Raw genomic sequence first — 27858 nt, forward strand, 5'->3', positions numbered from 1 at the left:
GTTCTCTTGGCCCGTCCCCCCGCATGCCCCCTAAAAGGCAGTGGGGGTCAGAGGAAGCAGGCAGCCAGATGTGGGTCTGGCACCCGAGACACTCAGAGGCTCACCCCAGGAAGCCCTCTTGGCATCTTCCTCATCAGAGGTCCACTGAGAACCCAGGGGCCAGGGTCCAAGGCAATAACAACGCTGCTCGTGATGGGCACCGGCCGCTGTGGACTTTATTGAGAACTGTCCCATCTGCACACCTCAGCACGGCACCCGGCTTGCTCCTCACCGACAGGCTTGCCTGACGCTCACTGCAGCCCCGTGGGGCGGGCGGAGGCGGGGTCCCCCCATATCAGCCCCTGGGCCCAGAGCCCGGGAGGGATGACAGCAGCCAGGATCTGCAGCAGAGTGGCAGGGCCAGGGTTGTCCCAAGGCGCCCGCTGGCCTGAGCCCGGCCCCCTCCCCCCCAGATCGACCTGTATGCGGGGGCCCTCTTCGTGCACATCTGCCTGGGCTGGAACTTCTACCTCTCCACCTGCCTCACGCTCCTCGTCACCGCCCTCTACACCATCGCAGGTAGGGGAGGTGAGGGCCTGGGGCGGGGGGCGCACGTGCGGGAGGCGGAGAGACGAGGGGTGTGTGGGCAGGGCGGGGGGCCGGGGGTGCACGGGGAAGGGGGGGTGGGGGGATCAGGGGTGCACGTGCGGGAGACGGGGGCCAGGAGTGTGTGCGGGGGGGCGGGGAGAAGGGTCCCGGGGTGCTGTGCAGAGCCTCCGGAAGCAGCCTGGGAGGACGCCAGCCAGAGAAGTGCAGGCGGCCCTGGGCCCCAGCGGCCCCCCAGCAGGCCCCCCCTTAACGGGGGCAGGGGGTGGTCCGGGGGTGGCGGCTGAGGTCCACCCGCAGCTCCCGGCTCTGCACCGCAGGGGGCCTCACCGCAGTGATCTACACGGACGCCCTGCAGACACTGGTCATGGTGCTGGGAGCCGTCTTCCTGAGCGTCAAAGGTGAGGGGCTGGGGGCGGGCGGCTCCCCAGGGCTCCCCCCACTTCCCGCCTCCCCCCCCCCCCCACCCAGCCTCCTCCCCGGGGCCGCTTCGGGAGTCCAGGGTGGGCCGGCGCAGCCAAGGGCAGGTGTAGAGAGGCTGAGTTTAGGAGGGGACAAGATGCCCGAGGGCGCCGCCAGCTCCCGCGGGACAAAGGGGAGGACTGAAGCACACGGGCCAGGCTGGTCTGCAGAGAACCAGAGAGGAGGCGCGTGGGGCGGCCCCGAGGAGCGAGCGCCCCGTCGCTGGATGGGAGCAAGCAGAGCCAGGACCGTCCCAGGGAGAGTGCGCTGGGGAGGCCTCAGAAGTGTCCCCTGGGCTCGGGCTCTGGGAAGCAGCGCTGCCTTAGCCCGTGGGGCCCCACGCGCACAGAGAAGCGCTAACTCAGACCCGGAGCCGCGTGGGGACGCGCTGGCCCGGCCGGCTTCCCCGGGTCCTGCCTGGGCAAGGCCAGGGGCTGCTGCCTGGGGCTGGGTCAGGGCTTCCCGCCACCCTGGATGTGCGTCTGTCTCTTAGGCCAGGTGTCCCAGTGTCCCCAGAGCCCACGGTCTGGGCAGGGTGTCAGCCAGGCCCGACGTGGACGGGACGGGTGCCCCAGGGCCACGTGGGGACTGAGCCGAGGGAGGCGGGAGCGGGAGGGGGAACGGAGAACGTGGCCCGGACTCCCCGCTGAAGGCCCTGGCTCGAGCCCCCTCCTGCCACCAAATGGAGGGTGACCTCGGTCAAGCCCTGAGCCACCTGGGACTCCCCTGTGCCCCGAGGAGGCCGGGGGTGGGGGTGGGGGGCCCACGACTGCCAGCCAGGCTCAGCTTTATCCAAACACCGAGCCCCCGGGTCAGGACGTTAACGCTTTAGCCTCCTGGAGAAGACCCTTGAATGCCAAGGAAGGAAAAACAACACTTTCGCTTCTTTGAATCAGCGGTGGGAAACCCAGCCCAGAATCTGTTGCCCCACAGCTGGCGGGCACCCGCAGGCGGCACGACTCCCACCAGGTGCAGGGGACACCGGGGTGCCCCCGGGCAAGATGCTCACTTGACAGCGCTCTCTTAAATACAAATAAAATATCATCAGCCCGTAAAACGCCTCCAGCCTCTGCGCCTTTCCCAGCCCTGGGAGAGGCCCGAGTTGGACAGCACCTGAGTTGCTTGTGAGATGAAAGTGGAGGGAGCCAGGGCGCCGGGGCCACACCACCACCACCAAACCGCTACCCTCTGCCCCCCCCCGGCCCCCCAGCTTTCGAGCGGATCGGCGGTTACGGCCAGCTGGAGGCAGCCTACGCCCGGGCCGTGCCCGCCAGGACCATCGCCAACACCAGCTGCCACCTGCCGCGGGCGGACGCCATGCACATGTTCCGCGACGCCGCCACGGGGGACCTGCCGTGGACCGGCATGACCTTCGGCCTGACCGTCATGGCCACCTGGTACTGGTGCACCGACCAGGTGAGCGTCCCCGGCGGCCGCCCGCCCCCCCCTCCCCGCCGCGGCCCCGGGCCGGGGGAGGGGGGCCACTAGGGGTCCTGGTGGCCCCCGGGGGCCTGGGTCCTCCGTTTCGAGTCGGATGAGGTCCACTGGCCGCCACCGGTCCTGGCCTTGAGGTGCTTCGCCTGGGACAGTTTGGAGTAGGGGATCCCGAAGGGGCTGGGGTGCCCCTCGGCAGTCCTGCCGTCGCGGGCGTCTCGGGGTGTCGCGCCGGCCCTGGCCTGCCAGTGGTGGGGGCCCGCGGCGGCCGGGCCCACCCTCCCGAGGGCGCCCTGGGGGCCGTCGGCAGCGGGGCGGTAGCGGTGGGGCCCCGGGGTCCTCGGGCCGCGTGGAGCTCCGTCTTTATCCTTGGTCCCAGAGGCAGGGACCCCGGACTGGTGGAAGCGCTGGCCCTGGGGAGAGAGAGGAGGGCGAGGCCCGTCAGCGCTGGCCCTGCTGGGGCGCACTGCGCTCCGCAGCCTGGCTTTGCTCGTCGCCAGCTGGGCGGCCCCGGGCACGTCTGCTGAATCACCTGGTGCCTCAGTTTCCCCATCTGCCACACGGGAATAATCTCACCTATCACGTGCCTGGGGGAGACCAAGAGGGGCGCCCTGCCTGGCTCCCCCGTGGCAGCCCATCGGGCCAGTCCCTCTTGCCCGCCCCTCCCCGGCCCGGCCGCCCTCGCCCCGTGCCGAGCGGAGCCTGGCAGCTGGGGGAAGGCTCTTTGGGAGCCTGACTCTGCGCAGCCCCAGTCCCTTGCCCGCTTTTTCCCTCTGCTCCCCTTTGCCCGGGGGGTGGCAGGCAGGGCCGCCGTGCGGGCCTCTGGACCTGAGAGAGGTCCCCGCCCGCCGCTGTGGGCGTAAGGCAGCAGGCTGGGGTGCCCCCTCCCCACCGCACCGACAACCGGACAGCAGAGGCCCAGAGAGGGCAGAACTCGGCTTCCAGAGCGGGAGGGCCCTCCCCCAGGGCCGCCGCCAGCTCGCCTCCAAGCAGGGGGCGTTCAGGAAGCAGTTCCCGAAAGACCCTCCTGGTGCCCCGGCCGTGGGAAGCCACGCAGGGCGGGAGGCTGTGCCTCAGTTTCCCCCTCTGCCCTACGTCGCACCCCAGACTTACATGCGGGCCCACAGCAAAGGTCTTCCAGAACCCCCCGGTGGGGCCGGGTGCTGGGGTGGGGGGCGTCCCCCACCCTCCACCCCACAGCAGCTCTCGCTGCCCGCCCGCCCCGCGGGGCCCGGGGGGGCCCTGGGTGTGACAGCATTCAGGAGATTTTCCCATGAAGGCAAATGAGTCAGCACAGACCCCGGCCTCGGGGTCGGGCTGGACGGGCCTCTCCTCACAGGGGACCCGGCTCCACGGTGGTCCCGAGGCGAGCAGCCCCTTGGGCGCCCAGGCCCCCCCAACACATGCACTTCCCGCGCCTTCCTGCGCTGGGGCCGCCGGCCCAGCTGTCCTCCGCCGTCTTCACCTCCCAAAACCCTCCCCGCGCCCCGTGGCCGCCTCCCCGCCACGCCCCAGCCCCCACCGCCCCCGCGGCCCGCCCCCGTGGTCAGCAAACCCTGCTGAGAAAGCGCCCGGCTTCCTGGCACAGAAGAAGAAACAGAGGCTCAGGGAGGTGAGGGGCTGCAGACCGCTGGCCGCGGAGGGGCGGGGAGGCGCGGGCTCGGTCCCTCGGGACGACGGTGGGCACGGCTGGGTGCGGCCCCCTCTGCGCGGGGCAGGCCGGGCGCCACGGGGAGGACAACTGCACCCGCCACCCCACCCCGGGCTGGGCCTCTCTGTTCATTCCCGTCCCCGCCGGGACCCTCGTTAGCAAGCGGGGGCTTCTCGGGGCACGCAGGGGTCTGACCCCAGCCAGCTCCGCGGCCAGACACAGTCTGACCGGAAGATGCAGGACGCTGGGGAACCTGTCCCTCTTTATATTACTATTCTCTCACGTCTCCTCGCTTACCTACAAGTAGGCGGCACTTCCATGGTCAGAAACAAACCCAATAAAAAACGCGGCAGGAGCCCCGGGGGCCAGACCGCTGGCCTGCGTTATTGTCTCGGCCCCGCCCCTCCCCCCTCTGAGCCTCAGTTTCCCTGTCGGATGGGGGTGCACGGGGGCATGACTGCGGTCTGGTGTCATGGGGCTCGAGACGGGTTTCCTTCTGTTCCCAGCGGTAGCTACAGTCTCAAGCATCGCAGTGACCCCCGTTCTCCCGCCCCCCAGCAGGCCGGGCCCCGTGCTGAGCGCATGGCACATGGAGCCCCATTTAGCCCGTGAGGAAGGTTCTCTTCTCCCCACTTTAGAGCTGAGGAAACTGAAAACCCAGGCCAGTTCCGTGATTTCCCAAAAGGTGGGGCCCGAGGTACAAATGCCCCCAGGCCAGCAGCGAACCACAGTCGGCTCCGAAAGCCACGCCCGGCGGCGCAAGCCCGGCGCAGCGCCAGAAAGGGAGCTGGCCTGTACCAGAGCCACGCCGAGCCGGGCCACGGCTAGGCCGGGGACCAGGGAGCTCCCAGCCACCGAAGGCCACGACAAGCCGGGCCACGGCTGGGCCATCCACACCGGGCACCGAAGGCCACGAGGAGCAGGTCCACAGCTGGGACATCTACACTGGGGACGAGGGAGCTCCCATCCACCGAAGGCACGACCTCACGGAGTCCGTGCAGATCCCTGCCCGTTGGTGGCAGCGCCCCGTCTTACGGACAAGAAGGGAATCAGGGAGGTGACGCGGCCGCACATGGGGAGTGAGTGCGGCCCCAGGACGGGGCAGGGGCAGGATGGGACTGTACGGCCGCGGTGGGCGCTCGTTTGTGAGGCGGTGCCCCCCGACGGGGGGAAGGTGGCGACTTGGCCACTTCCAGCCAGCCTGTGGCTTCGGTCCTGCTCCCACCTGCCTCCCCGAGCTGGCTGCCGTTGGGGTGCCGTGGAAGAGCGGAAGCCAGAATTGGGAAAATGTAGGAAAAAGCCCCGGGGCCTTCCAGAAATGCTTCTTTCTGCAAGAACCAAGACTTGCCACCACAGCACGTCTGACGGGAAGGGTCTTTAGAGAGAACCTCGTCTAACCCCCTCACTGTCCAGATGAGGAAACTGAGGCCCAGGTTGCAGGAACTGGTGGAGGCAGCGGCCTGGGACCACCTGCCCTGGGAAGGACGCTGCCTCCCGGCCCCTCAAACGGGGGCTGTGCCTCAGGGGAAATGCCAGCAGCAGCCCAGGAAAACGTGCAAAAGACCTAGTGAAACTCCCAGCACATCCCTGCTTCTGAGCAGCGGGTGACGATCTAAACTGAACTTGGCCCAGTGGCTAGGGCGTCCGCCTACCACATGGGAGGTCCGCGGTTCAAACCCCGGGCCTCCTTGACCCGTGTGGAGCTGGCCCATGTGCAGTGCTGATGCGCGCAAGGAGTGCCCTGCCACGCAGGGGTGTCCCCCGCGTAGGGGAGCCCCACGTGCAAGGAGTGTGCCCCGTAAGGAGAGCCGCCCAGTGTGAAAGAAAGTGCAGCCTGCCCAGGAATGGCGCCGCACACACAGAGCGCTGACACAGCAAGATGACGCAACAAAAAGAAACACAGATTCCCGTGCCGCTTACAACAACAGAAGTGGACAAAAAGAAGAGCATGCAGCAAAATGGACACAGAGAGCAGACAACTTGGGGGGGGGAGAAAGGAGAGAGAAATAAATAAAAAAACAAAAAATAAAAATCTTCAAATAAAAAAATAAACTGCAGAACAGCAAAAAAAAAAATAACGTTGGAAAGTTACAGGTTGGGCAACTCTGCAAATAGCCTAAAAGCCGTGCAACTGTGTAAGTTTCAAAGGGGCAAAAGGCACGGCCTACAGATGGCAGCTTAAAAAAGCCGTTTCTGGGAGTCTGTTAGAGGAGAATCAAAACATCACCGAGATGGGCGCAACCTCAGGGGTCCCCCGGCCAAACCACCTTCCCTCCTCCTCCCCTCCCGCAGATCTGGAAACTGAGGCCGGGTAGGGTTTGCCGCCTGCCCCGCCGCCGCCCTCCGTCACGCTGCTGACCTGCCCTCCACCTGGGACGCCAGCCTGGGCCAACGGCTACCTCCTGGCGTTTGCGTGCCCAGGCCGGGCCTCCCTGTGGGGGTCCGGGCGACCCCGGGGAAGAGGGCTGGTAACCCCCCAGGCCTGTCGAACCCACAGCTGCCCCAGCGGGCCAACGGGGAGACCGCGTCCCTGTGAACGCGCGCGCGCCCCGTGGCCGGAGCCGCGGCGGGAATCCCACGGGATCTCGGGGGTCGGCAGCTCAAGCCGCAGGGGGCGTCCCGGCGGGCGAGGGGGGGCCTGGCCCGGGGCCGCGACTCACTCCCCGTCCCGCCTGGCCCCCCAGGTCATCGTGCAGCGGTCGCTGTCGGCCCGCGACCTGAACCACGCCAAGGCGGGCTCCATCCTCGCCGGCTACCTCAAGATGCTCCCCATGGCTCTCATGGTCATGCCCGGCATGATCAGCCGCGCGCTCTACCCAGGTACGGCCACGCCGGGGCCGTGGCGGGCGGGGGGGGCCTGCTCCTTCCCAGCCAGGGAGGGGACGTGGGGGCGGAGAGGGGGCCCCAGGGGGCCCGGGGGCCCCAGTCAAAGGGACGTCCCTGGAGGTGGCCTCTGGTGCCAGATCCAGGCAGGCCGGGTGTGCATCCTGGTCTACCCCTTACTGCTGTGTGACTTCAATGGTGTGAACTGGCCTCTCTGTGCTGCTGCCATTTCCCCATCTACTAACTAGGGACCATAAGGCACGCCAGGCAGAGCCGTGTAACGCCAGGCATTGTGGCACCCGATGAGCAGCCGAGGTTGTCTTTTGGAAATGGGGCGCTGGGAGTCCCCTGAGTTGGGAACAGCCTGCTGCAGTGGACCCCAGCTGCTCCTGCCCCCTCCCCACGTCGGTTTCCTCATCTGTGACAAGCTGGTGCCTCTGTAGTCTGGGAGGTGACAGTTCTGAGCTCTTGGGGGAAGGGGCCCCCGTGACTCCCCGAGTGCAGGAGCCCCCCACTTACCTGGGCCTGCTTGTCCGGGGCCTGCGGAGCGCGTGCCCTTCCCGGCGCGTCCGCCTCCGCCCTCCTCCGGCTCTGGGCCCACGGGGAGCCGGCCAGGGGCCCCCCGAAGGTGGTGCGGCTCAGGTGGGGGGCACTCAGCTGGCGGCGGGGGGGCTGGCCCGCGCCGTTGGCCACCTGCTCCGAGTGGCGCCTCCGCGGGGGGGCCGTGCGCTCCCTCACCTCGAAGTACTCGTCTGACACGGAGGAGGCCCCCGAGGGCTGCCGGGCGCCGGAGCTGCCCGAGCAGCTGTCCTGGTCGCTGAGCGTCACGTAGTCGTCGTCGTCGTCGTCCTCCTCCTCCTCCCCGTCGAGCCCGTTGGGGAGCCCCGCCCCGAGCCCGTTGGCGTCTTCCGGGGGCCAGCCCGGCTCCGCCGTCCTCGTCCCGTTCTGAGCCGCCTCCCCTCCGGGGGGCTCCGGGGCCCAGCCGGGGGCGCCGCCCTCCTGCGCGAGGCGGTCGGCCAGCGGCTCGGGGCCCCCCCGGGGGAGGCCGTTCTGGGCCGGGGCGCCGCCGGGTGCGGGCGCGGGGCCGCCGCCCTGGCTCTGCCTCCAGGGCTGGTACTGGTCGCCGGCCTGCGCGGTGTCGCGGATCCTGATGCGGTTCATCTGGCAGGGCTGGGGGTTCCAGACGCCGGGGTCGATGATGTTGATGTAGCCCAGGATGTCGCTGCCCGGCTCGGGGTCGGGCTCCACCCATGTGGGCAGGTACTCGAACATGTTGGCGCGCTCGAGGTGCAGCAGCCCCGGGTGCAGCGGCGGCGGCGCCGGCTCGGGCGCGTCCCCCGGCTGCTCGGCCAGGGCCGGGCCCCGCGGCAGCCCCGGCGGCTTCTCGGCCTCCGGCGGCCCCAGGGCGGCCTTGGGGAGCTGGTCGGCGCTCTTGGCCTTGACCAGCGCGTACTTGGGGTTGACGAGCTTCTTGGCCGCGGCGCCCGCGGGCGCCAGCGGGACCACGGGGGGCAGCACGACGGGCTCGGGCTCCGGCTCCTTCTCCATGGGGACGGCCTTGAGGCTGACGCCGTGGGACATGAGGTACAGCTCCTGGAACTGCCGGTCAAACGCCTCCACCACCTGGCCCGACAGCACGGAGATCACGTTCCGGTCGGTCCTCGCGGCCGACCACGTGAAGCTGCAACACAGGGGGGCACGGTCAGGACCCCCGGCCCTGTCTCCCCGCCGTGAACCCCCGCGCGGCGTCGCACCGACTCGGGGCCCCGGGGTCGCACTGGCGCTGCGGGCAGGGGTGGAGGCACGCGCCGCGGGCTCGGGCCCGAGTCCAGGCCCGGCTTTGCCCCCCGCGGCCCGGGCACGAGCCTCGATCGATCTCAACGTCGGCTTCTGGAACGTCAGCACGTTCCCCAGCGGCTGTGACGGGCCTCCGTCCGGGGAGCACGTGCTCATCTGAGCCACCGTTAGTCCCCGTCGCATGCATGACGGGGCGGGCAGCCCCCACCCCCCTGCGCCCCCCTCCCGAGACTGAGGGTCCCACTCGCCTCGGGGAAGGCCTGCGCCCACACAGCCCGGGACGCCGCGACCCCGCCCCTGCGAGACCACCCTCCCGGACCCCGAGGACGCAGCCTGCCTCGGCTGCTCTCGAGGCTGGCGGGTGTGCGGGGGTCCCTGGCCTCCGCAGACGGGGTCCCCTGGACCGGAACGACCAGTCTGTCCCGGGTGAGGGTCAGGGCGGACGGCAGCTAGGAACGGTCGCTTCCCCCCATCCCCCGCCCCCCCCAAAATCACCTGTAGGAGCCGCACACAGCGCGGTCTCCGTCCACGAACATGAACTTCTGGGCCAGGGCGCCCCTGAACTTGGTCGCCGACCGGGTGAAGAACTCCGTGCCCCCGCTGCTGCGCACGCGTAGATTCTGCGTTGGGGGAGAAGGGGAGATGCGGGGCGCAGGGCTGAGCCACGGCCATGTCGGCCCCGCGGAGGACAGCAAGTTCTGCCCGGAGCGGGGAGGGCCTGGCCGGGGGGGTGCCAGGGGGCCACAGGCAGAGCCAGGCAGGCACGTCCTGGGTCCCCGGGTGGCTGGCACGTCTAGGCAGCGGGGGGCAGGCGGTGGGGCGGGCAGCCGGGGCTCAGCCCGTCCCAGGTTCTGGCCGCTCTCGGTTCCTTTGGGGGTTTCACGGGATAGGGGCTTTGGGGCTCCGGGGGCTAGCCCCCTCTCGTAACAGGTCACCCCTGCTTTTGGGGGAGGGGGGCAAGTGTGGAAAGCCAGGGAGACCCCAGCAGGGCAGCGGGAGCCCACAGGCCCGAGGGGGGCGACTGAGGTCCCAACATGGAAACGTAGGGCTTTGCCAGGAGGGGTTGCCAGAAATACAGATTCCTGGGTGCCACCTGGAGATGCTGACTTGGTGGCCTGGGGCCAGGCATTTTCAGCACAAGCCCCAGGGATTCGGGCCCAGGGCAGGTCTCCTCTTGACAGCACCCCGACCCATCTGTTTGCACGCCCCCTGGGACGGGAGCCTCACTCCCCGAGGGGCTCTGGCCCATCCCTGGGCACCCGGATCTCTGCGTTCTGCTGGCCTGACCTGCAATTTACTTTTTTTCCCCTAAGATTGAGTATTCTTATTTATTTCTCACCCTCCCATTGTTTGCGCTAGCTATCTGCTCATCTTTTTTTAGGAGGCACCAGGGAACTGAACCCGGGGCCTCCCACGTGGGAAAGAAGCGCCTAATTGCTCGAGCCTCCTCCGCTCCGTGTTGTCTCTCTCACTGTTTGCCACTGTGTCTCTGTTGCGTCATTTCACTGCGTCACCTTGTTGCGTCAGCGCGCTGTCTTGCTCATCTTCTTGGGAGGCTCCGGGAACTGAAGCCGGGGCCTCCCTGTGATAGGCAGGCACCCAGCGGCCCGAGCCACATCCGCTTCCCCGAGTCACTCTCCTCCACCCTCGTCTGCTCGCCAGTCCAGGCTTACTTCTTGCCCATTCGCCCAGCTCCGGGGCCCCCAGCGGCCCCCAGAGAGAACTGTGAGAAGCCCACCCACCTTGAGGCGACCGGGGAGGCAGGCGGGGGGACAAGCAACCCCGAACGCCGCCCTCGCAGCAGGAGCCGCGGGCTTGGGGCTGGGGGGCTCTCGGAGGGGGATTCCTGGCAGAGGGGAGGAGAGGCCGGGCAACCCGGGGACCTCAGGTGGCTGTGGAGGGGGGCAGGACCCGACAGCTGGTGGGGGCTGCGGGTGAGGCCCCAAGGGGGCCCGGGAGGAGAGCGGGACGGGGTGGCAGCGGCATCCAGCACGGAGGAGGCGCGAACGGGGAGATGGGGAGGGGGCGGTTGTGGCGGGGAGGGGGTGCCAGAAAGCGGGGGGGGGGGGGCTGGGGCTGAGCGGTGGGGGCCTCCCACCCACCCCGCAGCCTGTGCTGCTCCTGCCGCTCCCTGGCAGGGTCCTGGCACCGCCGGCTCAGGGCAGCGCCGGGCAGGCACGGGCCTGCGGGCACCGGGCGGGCCCCGGGAGCTGCAAGCGTAGCTGCCTGCGCAGGCTCTGCTGGCGGCACGGGGCCGGCTCCTCGCGCAGGCCCCTGCCTGCCCCTGCCCGGAGCCAGCTCAGCAGGACGCTAGCCAGGGCACTCGGCGCTCGTGACCGGGCACCCAACCCAGGGCATGTTCGGGGCGGAGACGCTGGGCCGAGGCCCGGGCGGTGGCGAGCAGCCACCCCGCGTCACCTGCCCGACCACAGCCCGGCTCCCGATTCCCGGCGGCACGCTCGGGGTGCCCGAGCCAACACCCCTTCGGCAGTGCCTGTCCCCACACACCCCCGAACCTCACCCGGGAGCTCAGAAGGCCAGATGGACCCGGCCCCCTGTGTGGGAGTGCTGTGTGAATCTAGGCGGGTGGCAATGCCTCTCTGGGCCTCAGTTTCCCTATCTGACACGGGGTGGGAGGAGGGTGGCCTCGAATTCCAGGGGCAGGTGGGGGCTGGCCAGCAGGGACCGCCCCCCCAGCCTGGGCTCCCGCCCGCCCGTGCCTGCCTACTCCTGGGTGGGGCCCAGGGCCCGGGGGCCTGGCCCGGATGAGGTAATGTCTCCCGGCCCAGGCCCAGGCGAGCAGAGGTGGTGCGGTCACAAAGCCGCATTGTCTCCAAACGCGTGGGGCATCTCCAGGGCGCAGAGAAGACGGGGCTGCAGGGACCCAGTGGGGGCCAGGGGCCCGGGACACTCGGAGACCACGGGTCTCTGCAGGCGTCACGGGGGGTGGCCACCAGTCCCCGCCAGGGTGCTCTAGGGAGGGGACAAGGAGGACGGCCGGCTGCAGCCTCGCGAGCTCGGCTCGGTGTGGGGAGGGCAGGAGGCGGGGAGGACTGGAGCCCAGGCCCTGGAGGACGGGGTGTCCCCCGGGGCGCCAGAGGCGGCCGGGGAGGCGAGGTCCCCCCAGTTCACTGCGCCGTTCCGGGCAGCCCCCCCAGCTGCAGGGCTCCAGCCCGTCTCCCCCAACTCGCATGTTCACCCTGTGGGGTGCTGGCACCTCCTGGGACCTTGCCTGGAGGCCCACTGCCCCGGGCACACCCTCGCACCCGGCATCCCCCCCCAAGGGGGCTCAGACCTGGGGCCTGTCCTGTGGTCCCGGGGCGAGGGGGGGCCTCCTCCTGGCACCTCGCGCTCAGAAGCCTGTGCGCCCCGATAAGATGGGGAGGCGACTCCCATGCTGGGGCCAGCCGAGCCCCCAGGGGGCGGTGCCGGGCTTGGCCGGGACCAGGAAGCCCCCGCGGCAAGGTGGCTCTTCCTGGAATGTGTGGGTTTGGGCTCAGAGCCCGGGCGGAAGCCGGGGGTGCCTCCTGGAAGTGGGGTGCCGAGGGCGAAGGAAACTCAGACCCGAGCTAGGGCCTCCTGGGAGGGGCCGTGCCCACCCCAAAAGAAAGGAGGGGGAGGACTCATGACCGAGCACCACCCCACACCCACGCGGAGGTCCCAACTGACGTCACCCTGCCGGGCCGGGCGTGGACGGGGCGGGGCGAGGCTGCAAGGGCAGGCTCCGGGGTGACAGTGCTGTCACCTCGGGCAGCCACGTGGCTGTCCCCGAGCACGGGGCGCTTTCACGACCCGTGGTTCCCTTCGTTTCAGGCTCACGCGGCCCCGCGAGGCCCCCTGCCAGCTGCGAGGAGCTGGGGGCCACAGAGGCGGGCTGGCACCGAGGGGGGGTGCACCTGTGAGCAGGGCCGAAGCGTCCCTGCGGCGTGGGCAGCGCCCACCCGGGGATGACGGACGCCGAGGCTCTGTGCCCGCGCGGTCCCTTTAGGCACGGGACGCCGGTGGGCAAGTCCTGGCTGCCCTCTGGCCTCAGTTTCCCTATCTGTCCATCAAAGCCCCTTCCGGATAGGCTCCAGGCCCCCGCCAGCTCTGGCCTCTATGCCACCCCACGATGCTGAGGCCGGGCAGGCAGGGCCAGGGGCTGCGCAGCCAGGGCCGTGTCCTCCACCCACGTGGCCCCAGCCCCACTGCCCTCTTCCTGGGAGCTTGAAAAATTCTGCGTAGAAGAGTAGCAGGACTTCCTATGGAGAAGGGCCTCCCGCCGCGGGGGGCGGGTGCCGGGGGAAAATCCCACTTCACCTGCCAACGGGGGGTGGAACGCGGGCACGCGGCGTGTGGCGCCCCCGGCAGGGCAGGGGTGGGCGCGCAGGAGCAGGGGGCTCTCCCGAGTGGCCAGGGAGGGAGGGTCTCTGACCTGCCGCCCACAGCACCCAGGTCCACGGCCACGCCACCAAGTGATGCTGTACGCGCCCCAGACACAGCAGTGGGGAGGGGGGTAAGCGCTCAGGGTCAGCACGTCAGGGGGGGCCACCGAGCCACGTCCCCGAGCCACGGAGGCAGAGGCCATGAGTGCCCGGCCACCCAAAAGGACCCCGCCTGGGATGGGGGTGGGAGCAGCGGGCGAAGGCCCACACATTGGAGGGGGGCGTCCGGCCCTCATGAGCCGGCGCACCTCCCCGCGCCTGGACCGCAGGCTGGAGGTTGGGGCGCCCGTGCCGGCCTGCAGCCCCATACCCTGCACCACCTCGGCGCAGCGCCTCCTCTCCCCGTCCGTGAAACAGAACGACCGCTGCCTCCCCCGGGGCGGCCGCCAGGATTGATTCAGCCCAAGGCAAGGGCCGCAACGGGGCCGGCGCCCGTCCAGTCCTGCAGACGTACGGGCTGGACCTAGGCACGCGGATCCCCACTCCCCGGGAGGACGAGCCGCACAGATGCAGCACTAGGCGATAGCCAACCGAGGCACCAAACGCAGGGGTGTCTGAGCCAGAAGGTCCAGCTGCTCCTGTCCAAGCAACAGGATCCCAGAGCCCAGAGAGGGGAGGCGGCGTGCTCAGAGATGCACAGCAAGATCCGAGGCCGACCCCAGGCCTGCTGCTGCCGTGCCTCCCCACAGAGGCCCGCCCCCCCATTCTTGCACCCCGACTCCATTTCAGCTTCGCAGCTGTCAAAGATGCCTCCCCTGACCCGCAGGCGCTTCCTCTGCCTGAGCCCGATCCTCAAACCAGCACACAGACCCAAGAAGGAGAAGAAATTCGACTTAACCCAAAAAGGACCTCCTGGGAGTCCAGAGAGGACGTGGCTGCCTGAGGAGGTGGTGAGCCCTCCGTCACTGGAGGTGTGCAAGCGAAAACAGATAACCAGCGTGGGGCAGGCCGCTGGCAAGTGACCTGGGAAACAGCCCCGGCGCGGGGGCCAGCACCTGGTCCCGCTTACCCGGCCTCTGGCTGTGGGAGGTGGCGAACATCCTGTGCCCCGGAGGGTTCGATCAGTGGCAGGAGGCCCGAGCACTTAACGACCCAGCCCGGGGCTCCGAGTGTCTGCTGACCGGCCGAATGACCCCCCGCCGTGCCCCCGCCGCCCAGGCAGGCGGGCGCCAGCTCACCTTGAGGTGCCCCAGGTGCATGCGCGCCCGCTCGCACATGTGCAGGAAGTACTTGACGTTGCTCTCGTCCAGGATGATGTACACGGCCACCCGCCTCTTGAAGCCGGCGTCCAGCAGGTCCTTGAAGATGTCAACGTCAGTGAACACGTCCATGACCACGGCGATCACCTGGGGGCGGGGGGGGGGCAGCCGCTCAGCAGGGGGCCGCGGGGGCGCTCACGTGCTCGCCCCGCCACCCCCCGGCAACCTCAGGGCCGGGGTGGGGAGCCCGGGAGAGCCGCCGGCCGCAGGCAGCCCCCTAACATCCAGCCCCAGGACGCGGCGCTTTGCGGGGGGGGGGGGGGGGTGCGGATTCTCGGCCAGCAGCTGTCCCAGACTCCCCCGGGGCGGCAGGGAACGGCGGAGAAACATTCTCTGACGCACCCATCGTTTCCGTAACACAAAACGGCAGAAAACAAAGCTGAGCTAAGCTGGCAGGTGGGAGAGATGGAGAGGGAAGGGCACGCCGGGGTCAGGTTTAAAAAGCAGCCTGGGAAAGGCTTGTGCCCGAGGGCCCGGGGCCGGGCAGGCATCTGCCCCCTCCCCGGCTGGCCCCCGGGGCCGCCCCTCCTCCGTGCCAGGGCCAGGGCGCCGAGGGCCCGTCCTGGGGCAGGCAGGGGCCCCAGGGACCTCGGTTTGAGTCATTCCTGGGTGCCTTCGTGAGGCCACAGCACCCCCCTCCCAGCAGCCCCAGGGAGCCGAGGTGCCCTTGGGTGGGGCAGGAGGGTGACGAGGCAGGAGAGAGGCGCATCCACGCGGTGGACTTTGGCACCTGCGTGCACAGCGCTCACATCCGTGTCCCTTCCTGGGCCACCTGTCAAAGCTCACGGCAGGCGAGCACCAGTCTCTGGGATGTGGCCAGGGCCAGCCCTACCGTCCAGCCGTCCACGCCGGCTTCCCCGGCCGGGAGAGCGAGCGGGCCCCGGCGACGCAGGCCGGGGACGGCAGGAGGGAGCGCACCGAGGCGGGGCCCCATCGGCGGCCAAGTGGGGCTGTCTGCCAGGGCCTGGGCGGGGGGCTCAGGGGCTGGGCAGGGGGCTCAGGGGCGGCCGGGCCCTGCTCTCCTCCTGTCCCACCGGGCCACCTGGCCACGGCCACACTTTGGAGGCCGGTGCCCGCCCGGGTCCTGGCCTGGGCCCTGGGTCCAAGAACTCTCTGGCGGAGCCTTACGCAGAGGCCAGGACGTGGCGGGGGACGGTCGGCCAGGCCCTACCGCCCTGCACTGGGCGGCAGGAGCCACGCAGCCTCCTGTTGTGCCCTCTCCCTCCGGGGCGTCTGGAGCCTGGGGGGGACATGCCTGCACACCCCATGGCGAGCACCCCAGGCCGAACCCGTGCTGGGGGGGTCTCCATCCCCCCGCCCCGCTGGGGCCCCAGCTAGCTGTGCCCTGTGTTCTCATCTGTGCAGCAGGGCTGGCCTCGCCCCCTCCCAGGGACTCGAGCTCACCCAGACACGGGACTCCCGGGGCAGGGCCCCAGCACTGAGAGGGGCCTCCGTGGACGCCCCTCGCTGCCATCTCCCCCCATCACTACCGACTGTTACTGTACCAGTATCAGCGATACCGCCCGGGCTCCCCCAGCCCCGGCTCCTCCCACCTGCCCACAGCCACTGTGCTGGCCACAGCCCCATCTGCAGGTGGGTAAACTGAGGCTCAGCCAGGCCGGAAGTGGGCAGGGCGCGGACCCACCCTCGGCCTCCCGATCCCTGGGATGTGTGTCCTGAGGGCCTGTCCCACCGAGCAAGCGGGGGTGTGGGACCCGCCAGCTTCCCTGGGGCCCTGGGACCCACAGCTGCTCACTGTCTCAGGGTCTCCCAAGGGCCACCGTGGGGCGGAGGGGGCTGGCACCACCTGGGCAGGGGCTCGGCAGGGGCCAGGACCCCCGGGGGAGCCAAGGCGAGGCCGAGGGCTGGCCCAGGGGAGGAGAGGCCTTCAGACCCCAGAGCTGCCTGGTGTCGAGGCGGCACTTGAGAGGGCGTGAGCTCTCAGTCCCAGGAGGCATTCAAGGGGCAGCAACAGCCGAGAAGAGAGACGAGGCCATTAGAATCCGTATCGCACAACGTTGGTGCTGGGGGGTCTCGACAGCCTCGGGGTCCAGCACCTCTGGAGCTGGGGGCGGGGGCGCGGCCGGGACGAACTCCCTGGAGCAGTGGCCTCAACGCCACTGCACGCCACTGCACACCACTGCACGCAGGGGTGCCCCACATCAGCCCTTCCCAGCGGGCAGACGGCTCCGAGGGGCACCTGGGAGAAGGGTAAATGGGCACAGCTGGCAGGCCCTGCCCCGTGGGCCTGCCCACCACAGGACAGGGTCGCCCGGGCCTGGGCTGGGGGGCGTTTGCGTTGCCCCAACCCCGGGGCCATTTGTTGTCAGGCTGGATGGGTTGGGGCCTGCCCACGCGGAGTTGGGTGCCCACGTGGGGCCGGGTGCTCGGCTGGCCTGGGAGCCCACGCGGAGTTGGGTGCCCATGTGGGGCCGGGTGCCTGGCTGGCCTGGGAGCCCACGCGGAGTTGGGTGCCCATGTGGGGCCGGGTGCCCGGCTGGCCTGGGAGCCCACGCGGGGCCAGCTGCCCACGACGGCCTGGGTGCCCGGCTGGCCTGGGAGCCCACACAAGGCCGGGTGCCCACAACGGCCTGGGTGCCCGGCTGGCCTGGGAGCCCACGCGGGGCCAGGTGCCCACGACAGCCTGGGGGCCCGGCTGGCCTGTGTGCCCGCGTGGGGCTGGGAGAGCTGGGTGTTCCCAGTCAAGAGCCACAGGAGTTTTCTGGGGGTCCCTGAGTTCTGTCATCCTCTTCCCCACTTTGCAAACGGGAAAGCTGGGGCCAGAACACCCGTGCCTCGGGGTGGGAGCCCGCGCTGCTCGGAGGCCCCGCGCCGGGCTCCTGCTGCCGCCGACGGGCGCGCTTGACCCGCCCCGTGCCCGACAGCGCGCTCAGGCCACACCGCCCGCCGCCAGGCAGCAGCTGCCATTCCCGCTGGACGGCTGAGGAAACCGAGGCCCAGCGATGCCGAATGCCGTGCTTGGGTGCTGGCGGCGGGCGAACGCGTCCAGGGCAGGGACGCCGTCTGCCCAGCGCGGGCCCAGCCTCGGGGAGGCTTGTATCTGCTGAGACCACGAGCAGAATCCCAGGAACAACCCCAGGCCTCGGTTTCCCCATCTGCCAAATGGGGTGCTGGCCAGGCTCAGGCCACACTCCTATCAGCTCGGGCACCTCGAGGGACGCGCCTGAGCTGGCCCCACGCGCGCCCCGCGGATTTCTGCCAACGCTGTGATCTCCATGACAACCACCCTCGTTCCTGGCCCCAGGAGGCAGCTGGGGTGGGGGGGAGCCTGGGAGGGGAGTGAGCAAGGGCAGAGGGCAGGGGGGGTCAGCCTGGGGCGGACCCAGCGGGGGGCAGGGACCACGGGTAGGGGCGAGGGGTCGGCCCGAGGACCGGCGCCCTGACGGGCCACAAGGGGCTGGAGGGGGAGTGCTGCCCCCACGCCCAGCCCCACTTTGCTCTGCCCCTTTGGACCCAAGGCCCCCTCATGTCTCTCCTGGGGGGTGCCATGGGGGCCACCCCCAAAACATGCTCCCCACCCCCACACATCAGGATATCGGGGGGTGCTCCCGTCCTGCCCCCTGCCTGGGTTCCCAATCTCCCACCCTCTCCGCCGGGCTGCGCCGGCCCCTGCATCACCCCCGCCCAGCCCCCCGACCTCCGGGCAGGGTCACAATCCCGGTCATGTCCTGGGGATGGGGTAAGGGGTGGACAGGCACCCCCACGTGACCGTAGAAACTGCAGCCCCAAGCGGGGGCAGGGCAGTGGACGCAGCGCCCTGGGCGCCGGCTCAGGCAGGAGGCTCGGCGGCCGCGCCCCTGCAGCCCCGGAAAAACTGCGCTGACGCCGGGGCAGAGGGTGGCAGGGCAAGCCCCCCAGCTGCACACTGGGGCCCCCCAGGGACGGACCCCGACGCTGGAGCTCTCGGCTGGGCCCTGGGTGAGACGCACCCACTCTCCGGGCCTCAATTTCCCCATCTGTAAATGCGACGTCCCAGGGCATCGCGACGTCCCGCCCCCACTGCGGCCTGCCTGCACCAGTGGAGGCCACAGCAGAGGGCCCCCCCCCCCGGCTGCCGCGGCCCCGCCTCCCTCTGGCACCATGACCGCAGGCACCCGGCCCGCCGCTCCCCAGCACCCACAACAGCTGTTTCCCAGCCTTGCTGTGACCACAGAACCCACCCTCCAACCAGAAATGTCCTCAGAGGGCGCGCGAGCGGTGCAGGCGTCGGCGCAGTGGCCAGGGAGGAGGCGCGGGGCAGCGGGCCTGGGGCGCGCTCCCTGCTGGGCTGACCTCCTTTCTTCCTCTGTCCCCCAAAACCCAAATGATCCCAGGCTCCTCTCCCTCTCGGCTCTGACCCTCTCACCCGGGGGGGAAAGGTGTCGCTTCTTCATTCTTAGAGAGGCCCCAGCGATGCGCTCCAGGGGCCCACCGTCTCCCTGAGCCCGGGGCAGGTGGGGGCTTCCCAGCTGGAACTGGGACCACGGACAGGTGGCGAACCCGTCGGCAGGTTCAGCCCATCGCCCCCCTGACGGGCCGCGGAGAGCCGTGTGGCTCCTGGCACGCCTGGAGCGAGTGCCGCGGTTCCCCCACGGGAGGAGAAGACGACTCTTCTCCAGGATTAAGGGCATTCCCGCGTGTGACCCGCCAGCACGGGGTGGGCGTAGCTGGGGGAGCAGGCGCCCAGGAGGCATCAGCCAGCGTTTCCGCTCCCCGGCCTGCCCACCCCAGCCCCGGTCCCGGGACCTGTGGCCACCACCTGAGGCAGGCAGGCCAGGACGCAGCACTGCACCCGTTGACCGCTGTCCCCCAAGCCGGCTGGGGGGCTGGCAGGAAGGCAGAACCGACCCCGTCACGCAGGGGACCCGGAGGACGCCGCAAACGCGCTCAAACGCCGGGACCACCGCCTCTTCCAGCCACGACGGGAACAGAAGCTGGAATGGACAACGGTAAACCGAACAAAAGAGAGGGAACGAAGGTTTCCAGGCAGGGGACAACAGGCAGCTCCAACGGGTGAGACACGCACGGCGGGCCCTGGCCGGGGACGGTCAGAGTGCGGCAGCCCGAGACTGCAGGACGGAGCACTGGAGAGGAAGAGCTGCGGAGAGAGAACTCCAGGGTCCCCGAAGGGCACCCCGAGTCTGAGCTGACGCCGACCAGCACGTGAGGAGAACGGGCTGGGAGAGGAGTGGGTGGGAAACCGCCGGAGCCCCACATCCGACCAGGGCACATAGCTCACGTCCATACCAGCCAGAGCAGACACACTTCCTGAGACACGGGCCACGGGCAGGGTCCTCGGAAGGGCTGCGCCTCAGCGCGGGGACAAAGAGGCCCAGAACTGGCAGGCTTCCTCTGGAAGGGACCGGAGAGGAAATATTTTAGGCCACCTGGGGCTCTGACACAACCACTCGGCTCCGCTGGTGCAGCTCGAAGGCAGCCGGCAGACGACACGTAAACAAATGCGTGTACCCGAATTCCAATTAAAGTTTATTTACAAAGGTAGGCCATGGGCCAGGCTCGGCCTGTGGACCAGAGTTTGCCAACCTCTACCCTAAAGTCTGCTCTGATCCTGCCTAATAAAGCTTAAGAGGAAGCCTCAGAAGCATTGAATTGTTTCCAAGTAATTTAACTGCATCTCAGAACAAAGCTCCCAGTATTTAAAGGAGTAATATTTTAAAAAGCTCCAGCACCCCTCAACATAAAATCTACCATGTCTGACATCCAATCAAAAGCTACCCAGCTTACAAAGGAACAGGGGAAACAACAATCAAATCAACCCAAAACTGTCTGACGCAGATGTCAGAATCGGCAGACAGGGACACAGCTGTAACAGCATCCCGTATGTTCAAAATGTTGTAAAAAGTAGGTATGTTTATAAAGACACAAATTGAACTCCAAGAGGTAAAATATATGTTCAAGATGAAAAATACACCAAATGGAATCAACAGATTAGACCATGTAGAAGAAAAGATTAGCTAACTTGAAAATATATCAACGGAAGCCATCCAAAATGAAACAGAAAAACAAACTGAAACACATGATCGGAGCCTCCCGGAACCGTGGGTGAGCCTCAAGTACTCTAAAGCAGGTGTCACTGCAATCTCAGTGGGACAAAAACATCTGGAAAATTAGAGTTCAAAGCGTTTCCACGTTTGATGAAAACTATTAACCTGCAGGGCCACGAAGTTCAATGAATTCTAACCAGGGGAGGCACGAAGAAAACTACACTGAGGCACGTTAAAATCAAGTTACTGGAGTGGATGTGGCTGTTGAGCACCTGCTTTCCACATGGGAGGTCCTGGGTTCGGTCCCCGGTGCCTCCTAAAAACAAAACCAAACAAAAAACAAGCAAGCAAATGAAAAAACCAACTCGGGGAGCCCATTAGCTCAGTGGTTGAGCACCAGCTTCCCACATATGAGGTCGTGGTTCAACTGCCCCGGCCTGGTGCTTCCAAAAAAATAAATCAAATTGCCAGAAACCAGGAATAAAAAGAATATAAGAATCTCTAAAACTTCCTAAGGGGGAAAAAAGGCACAGTACATAAACAGGAACAGCGAGAAGCAGACTTCTCATCAGAAATAATGCAAGCCAGAGAATGGAGCCACATCTTTAAAATCCTGAACAGAAAAAAACTGTCAACCTAGACTTTTATACCCAGTGAAAATATCTGTCAAGACCAATGACGAGATAAAGATTTTTCAGGCATATGCGAGCTGAGAGAATTCCTCCCCAAGAGTTTCCTGCTAGGGTTATTACCACCCCCTTCTGATGATGGAGAAACCCAGGCTCCAGCTGACTCTAGCCCCCCACAAGGTAGAGGCAGAGGAATTGCCCAATTCCCAGGCTCAGGCCCTCCTCTTCCTTTCCTGGGTGTACAGGGCCATGAAGCGGAGACAGAAAGAGCTGCTGCCATGCCCGACTCCCCACCCCCGGGCAGGCCTGGACACCTCGGGGTGCCTGCGTCTTCCCACGCTCACAGCCAGCGGTGCTGTTGGGCTTAGCGGGGCCTGGGGAGGCCCCCCGGATCAGGAAGGCCTCGGGCAGCCCCTGCGGTGGGCGCTGGGGAGCTGTCACCACGGCGGGCAGTGCTCCCCGCCAGCTCCTGGCGCCGTCCGAACCAGTCCGCCCGTCCCCAGCTCCCAAGGCCCACCCCTGAGCAGTGCAGGGAGCCGCCTTGTCTCGCCCTCCCGGGCAGACGGGGCGGGAGTCTGCGTACCTGGCAGCAGACGCTGACCCAAGCCAGGGTGCCAGCCAACCCGCCGACACGCACGTGGCCTTTTCCGGAGACGAAGGAGGGGTGCGGGCGACCGCTGCCGTTCGACAGAGGCAGGAAGGCCAGAGGCTCCTGCTCCCAGGCGGGGGGTCCTGTGCACAACCCCAGCTGCGGCTCCACCAGCCGCCCAGACCCCACCTTGGAGCCTGGAACAAACACCGCACTGCCAGCCCTGCCCGAGGCACCTGTCCCTGGGCCCGTCGGTCCCTGGCCACCTGCAGCGGCTCCCTTCCCCACTCGCGGCCTCAGTTTCCCTCGTTGGCGCAGTGGGGTCCCTTTCCCCTCTGATGTCCAGCAGCTCCGTGAAAGCTGGCCCCACCCTCTGAGCTATTAAGACAGAAGCCTCGTGAAGGCCCATCAGAAGGCCCAGTGGCCGCAGCGGCGGGTCAAGGCCCAGAGCTGCCGGACCAGGAGAGCGCCAGCGGCAAGGGGGCGCTGCCTGAGCCGCCAGCCTCCCCCGAGAGTCGTCGCTCAGGAACGCTGTGGAGACGAGCAGCAGGCCGGGCACGGAGACAGACCATCAGGGACCGGGGCTGCGCCAAGAGCAAGACGCAAGAAGACACGAAGCGCTCTCCTCTTGGCCTCCCCAAAGGGCCTCGCGATCCTCCAGGCCTCCAGGCCAGAGCCAGCCAAGAAGACGATCCTGCAGTCAGAGAAGGGCACGAGGGCAGCGTTCTCCAGCCGGAAAGTCTCAGAACCCGAGACACGGGAGCCTTAGAAACCTCAGCTCCTCCGGTGCCCGGGAGCGGCCGAGAAGCCTAATCCCCAGGAAGGCAGGCCCAGGAGGGTCTCACCATGGGGTACAGTCAGGGGCCCCCGATGCCGAGGTCCTGCCGACGGCGCTACCCCAAGCCCCTCTTGAACTCCTCCTGGGATGGGGAGCTCACCACTGCTCAATCCAGACTCCCAGAGAGGTTGCCGGGAGAGGGGTGGGAGCGAAAGGAGAGGGAAAGAGGGACAAAAACTGGCCGTGACGGAGGCGGCTACACACCAGCCACCGCAGGCGCCCCTTACGGCCCGCTCCCCTCTTTTTTCCATTTTAACCTCGCCACAACTTTATGAGGCAGGTATTGGCATCACCGTGGAACACAGAGGGTATGAGAGGTGACGAGACTCGGGGGCCACGGGGAGACGGCCCCTGGGTCCCTGTGATGCCTGAGGCTCTTTTCCCACCATGCCCCCTGCGCTTGGCCTTCGGAGGTCCCCAGGGGTCACTTAGACCCCACGGAGGTAGTTGGCACACCCCCCCAGGACCTGAGCCCGCCTGCCCCCTCTGGTCCTAACTGCAGGTGCAGCCCCACCCCCCACCAAGCACCCTCCAAGGTTTGGTGTCACCCGGGGCCCCTCCCCTTCTCACAGGTGAGGGAACTCCAGTCCAAGGTCACTAAGCATAGGGGGCAGCCAACCCAGGCAGGCGGATCAGGGTCTCCAGAGGGCGGCCCCCCCCAAAGCAGGGATGGGAAAAGCCCCAGGCCCCACCCACCCCGAGCCTCGGTTTCCTCACCTATCACAGAAGGCTAATGACAGCCGACTCGTCCCTAAAACTCAATTAAGAGGCAAACGCCCGCCGGGGAGGAAGGCTCTGGAGCGGCGGGAGCCACCGCCTGGGATTACGCCGTCAGGCGGCTCCACCCTGCCGGCCGCGGCCCTGGGCGCCGGGCCGGGAGCTGCCGGGACAGGCAGGAGGCCGCTCCCAGGCCCCGCGCTGCCCCCCTCGTGGCTGGAGGGCGGGTCCCGGTGCCCGAGAAGGGCAGGGCCCGGCAGTGGCCTCGGCTCCCCCACCCCGGCCCCTGCCCATCCCGCAAGTGCCCCTGAGGTCAGAACCCTGCCCCCCGCCAGGGCACCCAGGTCTGGGGTGCCCCGAGGGACGCCGGGGACACGCGAGAGCCCGCAGACCCGGGCAGCGGCACCCGCCGTCGGCTCCGGGCATGCGACCCCCCCCCCCCGGGCTCCTCCCCCCGCCTGGACTGGGAGGATGGAGCAGGGTGCAGGAAACGCCTGCTCAGCACCCGGCCGAGGGCTGGCACCCACTGGGTGCCTCGCTGAGCTGCCTCCCTTCTCCTGGAGCAGGTGGGAGCCAGGAAGGGGCAGGTGGAGGCCGGCGGGGGACACGGGACTAGAAGCATCAGGGCCCTTGCTGGCCGCGGGGGCCTGGCCGGGACGCTGGCCGTCCCCGGGTCTCCGTCCCCAGCCCCGGCTTGGCAGGCGTGCCGGCTGTGCCACGGTGGCCTCATCCTCCCTCGGTCTCCTCGCCTGTGACTCGGGGGTGGTGGGCTTTGCCCCGTCCCTGCCGCCTCCCCCCGCGGGGGCTGTCAGTGCGGGAGGCGCCCGTGGTGCCTGTGTGTCATTGGGGGGGGGGGGGACTTGGCATCCCTGGGAGGACACATGCTACAACGTCTCTGCTCACTCCCGCCGTGGCGTCGCCGCCCGCCCTGCCCCCTCTCGCGGAGCCCACGGCGGGGGCCTGGCCCTCGCGGGCGAGATGCTACAGGCCCGGGCTCTGGCGCGCAGCTGCCACCCTACGGCAGGTTTTCCCCGGATAAATCACTGCCTGGCGGGGGTTGGGGCAGGGGGCAGCAGCCACGGGCCGGGGGCAGGAGCCGGCGGTGGGCAGGGGCCCAGCTCCACGGCACGCTGGGGCTGGGGAGCGGATCAGAGGGGTTGCGCTGCCCTCCTGGGGCCACACAGCAGGCTGTCGTGAGAGCCAGGACCGCGCCGTCTCCTGTGGATCTGGAACCACAGGGCAGCAGGGCGCCCCAGCCCGGACCACCCTTCCAGCGTGTTTGACGGGCGGGACGGGACGGACGGCCGGGGCGGGAGAGGCTCGCGAGGGTGCAGGGAGGTGCCGACCCCAGCCGGCCCGGCCCTCTAAGCCTTCCGGGGACGTGGGGGACGCGGGGGTGCTCCCGGTGGGAACGCAGCCCCTCCCGGCGGCGGCGGGGCTGAGTGCGCGCTGTGTCACTTCCCGGCCCCAGGGCCTGGCTCTGTGCTGATGACACTGGTGGGGTGAGGAGGTGGCAGGCTGACTCAGCTGCCCCCGCCCAGGTGCGCCGGTGGGGGGGTAGGCGGGGGCGGGCACGGCCAGGTCCTGCCACCCGCAGGCCCCAGGGGGCGCGGGGGGGCGGCTGCTGCAGGACCGGGCCCAGGCAGACAGGGTGCAGGGCGAGGAGGGGGCGGCAGGCGGGCAGAGCGCCCCGTCAGCACCTGTCAGCGTCGCACCCGGGCCCTGCCTGTCGCGGCGTCGGCCAGGGCCAGGGCCCAGGAGGGGCGGGAGGGGCCCTGGAGGAGGACAGCACGGCTCGATCCCACGCCCCTGCCCAGGCCGGCCTCAGTTTCCACGCCCGAGAAACAGCCGACAGCGCAACCTGAGGTTACACAATGCCCGGCAGCCAGTGGACAGGAGCTGTCACCAGCAGGAAGGTGACCCCAGATGGATGGGCCCGGGGAAACCCCCTAGGGTGGGGAAGCAGGGACAGGGTTCCCCAATGCGCTGTGTGGTCTAAGCAAGTCACTGTCCTTCTCTGTGTTTTGTTGTCCCCATCTGTAGGAGGGCCTTGGCCTCCGTCGCCTCTGAGTCCCGTCCTGATTCAGGCTGCTGGGACTCCCCCTCAGCTTTCTAACGGGCCACGTTGCTTCCCGAGACGGGGGGGCAATCCCGCGAGGGAGTGAGCCCCCCGTCTTGGGAGGTATGAAAGTGGTGGCCAACACCCACCTGTTTGGGAGGCTGCTGCCTGACTGTGGTGCCAGAGAGACCCGCGTTTAAGCGCAAGCTCGCCTTCTTCCTGGCTGTGTGACCTTAGCCAAGTGGCATGGGTGACCCTCTGTGGGAAGCCAGCAGCATTACAGGGGCCCCTAGGACTGCACGGCACAGCTGGGCGGTCGTGCCGGCCATGGCGACGCAGGGAGGAGGCCGAGGAGTCGGCAGGGGCAGCCCTGAGAGCCCGATCTGGCCCCGGCACTGGGCCCAGCTGTCTGTCTGTCTGTTGGGGGACACGAGATGCTTCTGGGCATCCCGTGCAGAGCTGGGACCTGGCATCCGGTGTCTGCCTCCTTCCTACTGCCGGGGAGGAGGCGGATGCGATGTGGGGGGGGGGGGAAGGGGCTGGCATCCCTGGGGCGGGGACACACCAGGTCAAGCCCCCCCTTTTATTAAAGGAGGTACTGAGGGCTGAACCCAAGCCCTTGTACACGTAAGGCAGGCGCTCAACCCCAGAGCTACACCCGCTCCCTCCCCATTTTTAAACTGGGAGTTGAGGCTGGATAATGGGATCCCAGCAGGCCCTCCCCGGTTCTGTGACCTTGACACCAGCCGCAGTCAGGCCTTCCTCTCCCCCGGCAGGTGGCAGGTGTGGGCGGGTTCTTCCACCTGAGAACCACAAAGGTCCAAGCCTTCCTCTTCCTCTTCCTCCCAGCACAACAGCCCCAAGATGCGGCTTTCCCGTCACCACGCCCTCTTTACAGACCAGTAAACCAAAGTCCCAAAGCTGCCGGGACACAGCGGGCGGCGGGGAAAGGCGGCAGCCCAGGCTCCTCCGCAACACAGCACCGTCACCTGACTCCCGTGGGGCAGGGACTCGGGCGGCCTGGAAACCTGAGCCGCTGGGCCACCTCGCTCGGGCCTGACCCACTTGCGCTCCCCCAGGGCCCATCTGCCCTCCAGGACAGTCCACAGAGGCCAGGCTCGTCCCCTCTGTCCTAGCGACAGCTCCCTCCCACCGCCTGGGGCCAGCGCAGACCCTGCTGACCCACCCCCGCTCCCCGCTTCTGTACGTCGCCCCCAGGCACCGTGTGCTCTGCCACCACGGAAAAGCACTTCCCCTGGAAGCAGCGGCGCTCGCACCGGCCATGGCTGGCAGCCACGGACAGCATCGCGGAGGCTGTCGTAGGGTGCAGCCACCTGCACAGCCTGCAGGGGTCAGGCGCGGGGGGTCCAGACCCATGCTGGAGATCCCTTCCGGTGGAGAAATTCAACTCGGGTGGACAACACTCAGCTGGACTTATTTTGCCTCCCCCGGCTGAGGACCGTGCCCCGTACCCCCCCACACACAGCCCGTCTCAGCCCAGAGAGCCCCTGCCCTTGCCCAGAGAGGGAAAGGACCTTGCCTGCAGTCGCCCAGCATGGCCAGGAAAGAGCAGCATGGGCACCTAGCCCTCCAGGCCAGCCTCAGATGGGCTCAGGCCTCTTCCCACGCCCCGTGACCGCCCCCACCCCGGGCCCTGTCCACCCAGCCCCATGAAAGCAACACCAGAGGCCATGACCTACGTGGCAGTCCTCTACTCCGGGGACAGATCACAGAAGCGCCCCTGGGGGGGGCAAGTAAGAGAAAGCCGGTCAGTTCCTCCCCTGGGGAAGCTGGAACTGCCCCCGGCAGTGCGCAAAGACGCCTGGAGACCCGGGGCCGGCCCCGCCACTTGACGCCCCTAAAGGACGAGGAGGCGCGGGCGCAGGTTCGCCTCCCGGGTGCGCGCTCCGCGGGGGCGGCTCGGCCTCACCTTCTGGGCCTGGCTGATCATCTTGCGCACCACCTCCTTGATGTGCGCCTGCCCGTCGATGGGGGGCTGCATGTAGACGCTGGCGCGCGTCACCCCGCGGTAGGCGATGGTGTCGGGCCAGCCCAGGTCCAGCTGGGGGATGGAGCGGTCCGACTTCTGCGGCCAGTACTCGAGCGAGGGCAGCGGCTCCGCCTCGGTGAGCGTCCCGCCGCCCGCCCCGCTGGCCTCCTCGGCGTCGGCGTCCCCGGCCCCCGGCCCCCCGAAGCGGCCGGGGGCCCGCGGGTCCTCGGAGCCCGGGTCGTACACCTCGATGGTCTCCAGGATGCGCCGGAGCTCGGGCTCCGAGAGGAAGTCGCGGATGTTCTCCCGCTCCAGCACCTCGCGGAAGGCGTCGGGGCCGCGGGCCACTAGGGCCTCCAGCGCCAGCCGCTGCTCCTCGCTGTAGAAGAACTCGGGCTTGGCCTCGCTCGAGCGCCAGTTCACGTGGCTGTCGTCCAGGCACTGCACCTGGGAGAAGGCCATGGTGGCGGCGCGCGGGCGCGCGGCGGCGGGCGGGAAGCCTAGTGGCGGGTCCCCGCGGGGGCGCACGGCGCGCTCTGGGGCCGCCCGGCTGCCTCTGCGCCTCTGTCCATAGGAGGCTGCGGGAGAGACGCGGG

At 68.5% G+C, this 27858-nt stretch overlaps 2 protein-coding genes across 2 annotated transcripts in view; one reads left to right on the forward strand and one right to left on the reverse strand.

The window, feature by feature from the left end:
- Positions 1–27858, forward strand: part of SLC5A10 (solute carrier family 5 member 10) — a 63187-nt gene that overhangs the window by 22029 nt on the left and 13300 nt on the right. Inside the window, exons 6-9 of the mRNA XM_058283366.1 lie at positions 453–558; positions 906–986; positions 2258–2463; positions 6817–6952. Coding sequence (XP_058139349.1) covers positions 453–558; positions 906–986; positions 2258–2463; positions 6817–6952 — 529 coding nt within the window. The remainder of the gene's footprint in view (positions 1–452; positions 559–905; positions 987–2257; positions 2464–6816; positions 6953–27858) is intronic.
- FAM83G (family with sequence similarity 83 member G) lies at positions 191–27757 on the reverse strand. Its single transcript, XM_058283364.2, has 5 exons — positions 27203–27757; positions 14355–14522; positions 9248–9372; positions 7475–8636; positions 191–2894 (listed from the first exon to the last, which is right to left on the reverse strand). The coding sequence occupies exons 1-5, from the start codon at positions 27722–27724 to the stop codon at positions 2532–2534; spliced, it is 2340 nt and encodes a 779-aa protein (XP_058139347.1). The 5' UTR covers positions 27725–27757; the 3' UTR covers positions 191–2531.

This window comes from Dasypus novemcinctus, chromosome 21, assembly GCF_030445035.2.
Source record: "Dasypus novemcinctus isolate mDasNov1 chromosome 21, mDasNov1.1.hap2, whole genome shotgun sequence".
NCBI classification, from domain to species: Eukaryota; Metazoa; Chordata; class Mammalia; order Cingulata; family Dasypodidae; genus Dasypus; species Dasypus novemcinctus.

Coding starts and splice junctions, on each gene's coding strand:
- FAM83G (XM_058283364.2), bottom strand. CDS start 27,724: ATGGCCTTCTCCCAGGTGCAGTGCCTGGACGACAGCCACGTGAACTGG. Junction 14,523..27,202: donor TGATCAGCCAGGCCCAGAAG/GTGAGGCCGAGC, acceptor CCCCGCCCCCAG/GTGATCGCCGTGGTCATGGA. Junction 8,637..9,247: donor GCTGTGTGCGGCTCCTACAG/GTGATTTTGGGG, acceptor CCTGTGTTGCAG/CTTCACGTGGTCGGCCGCGA.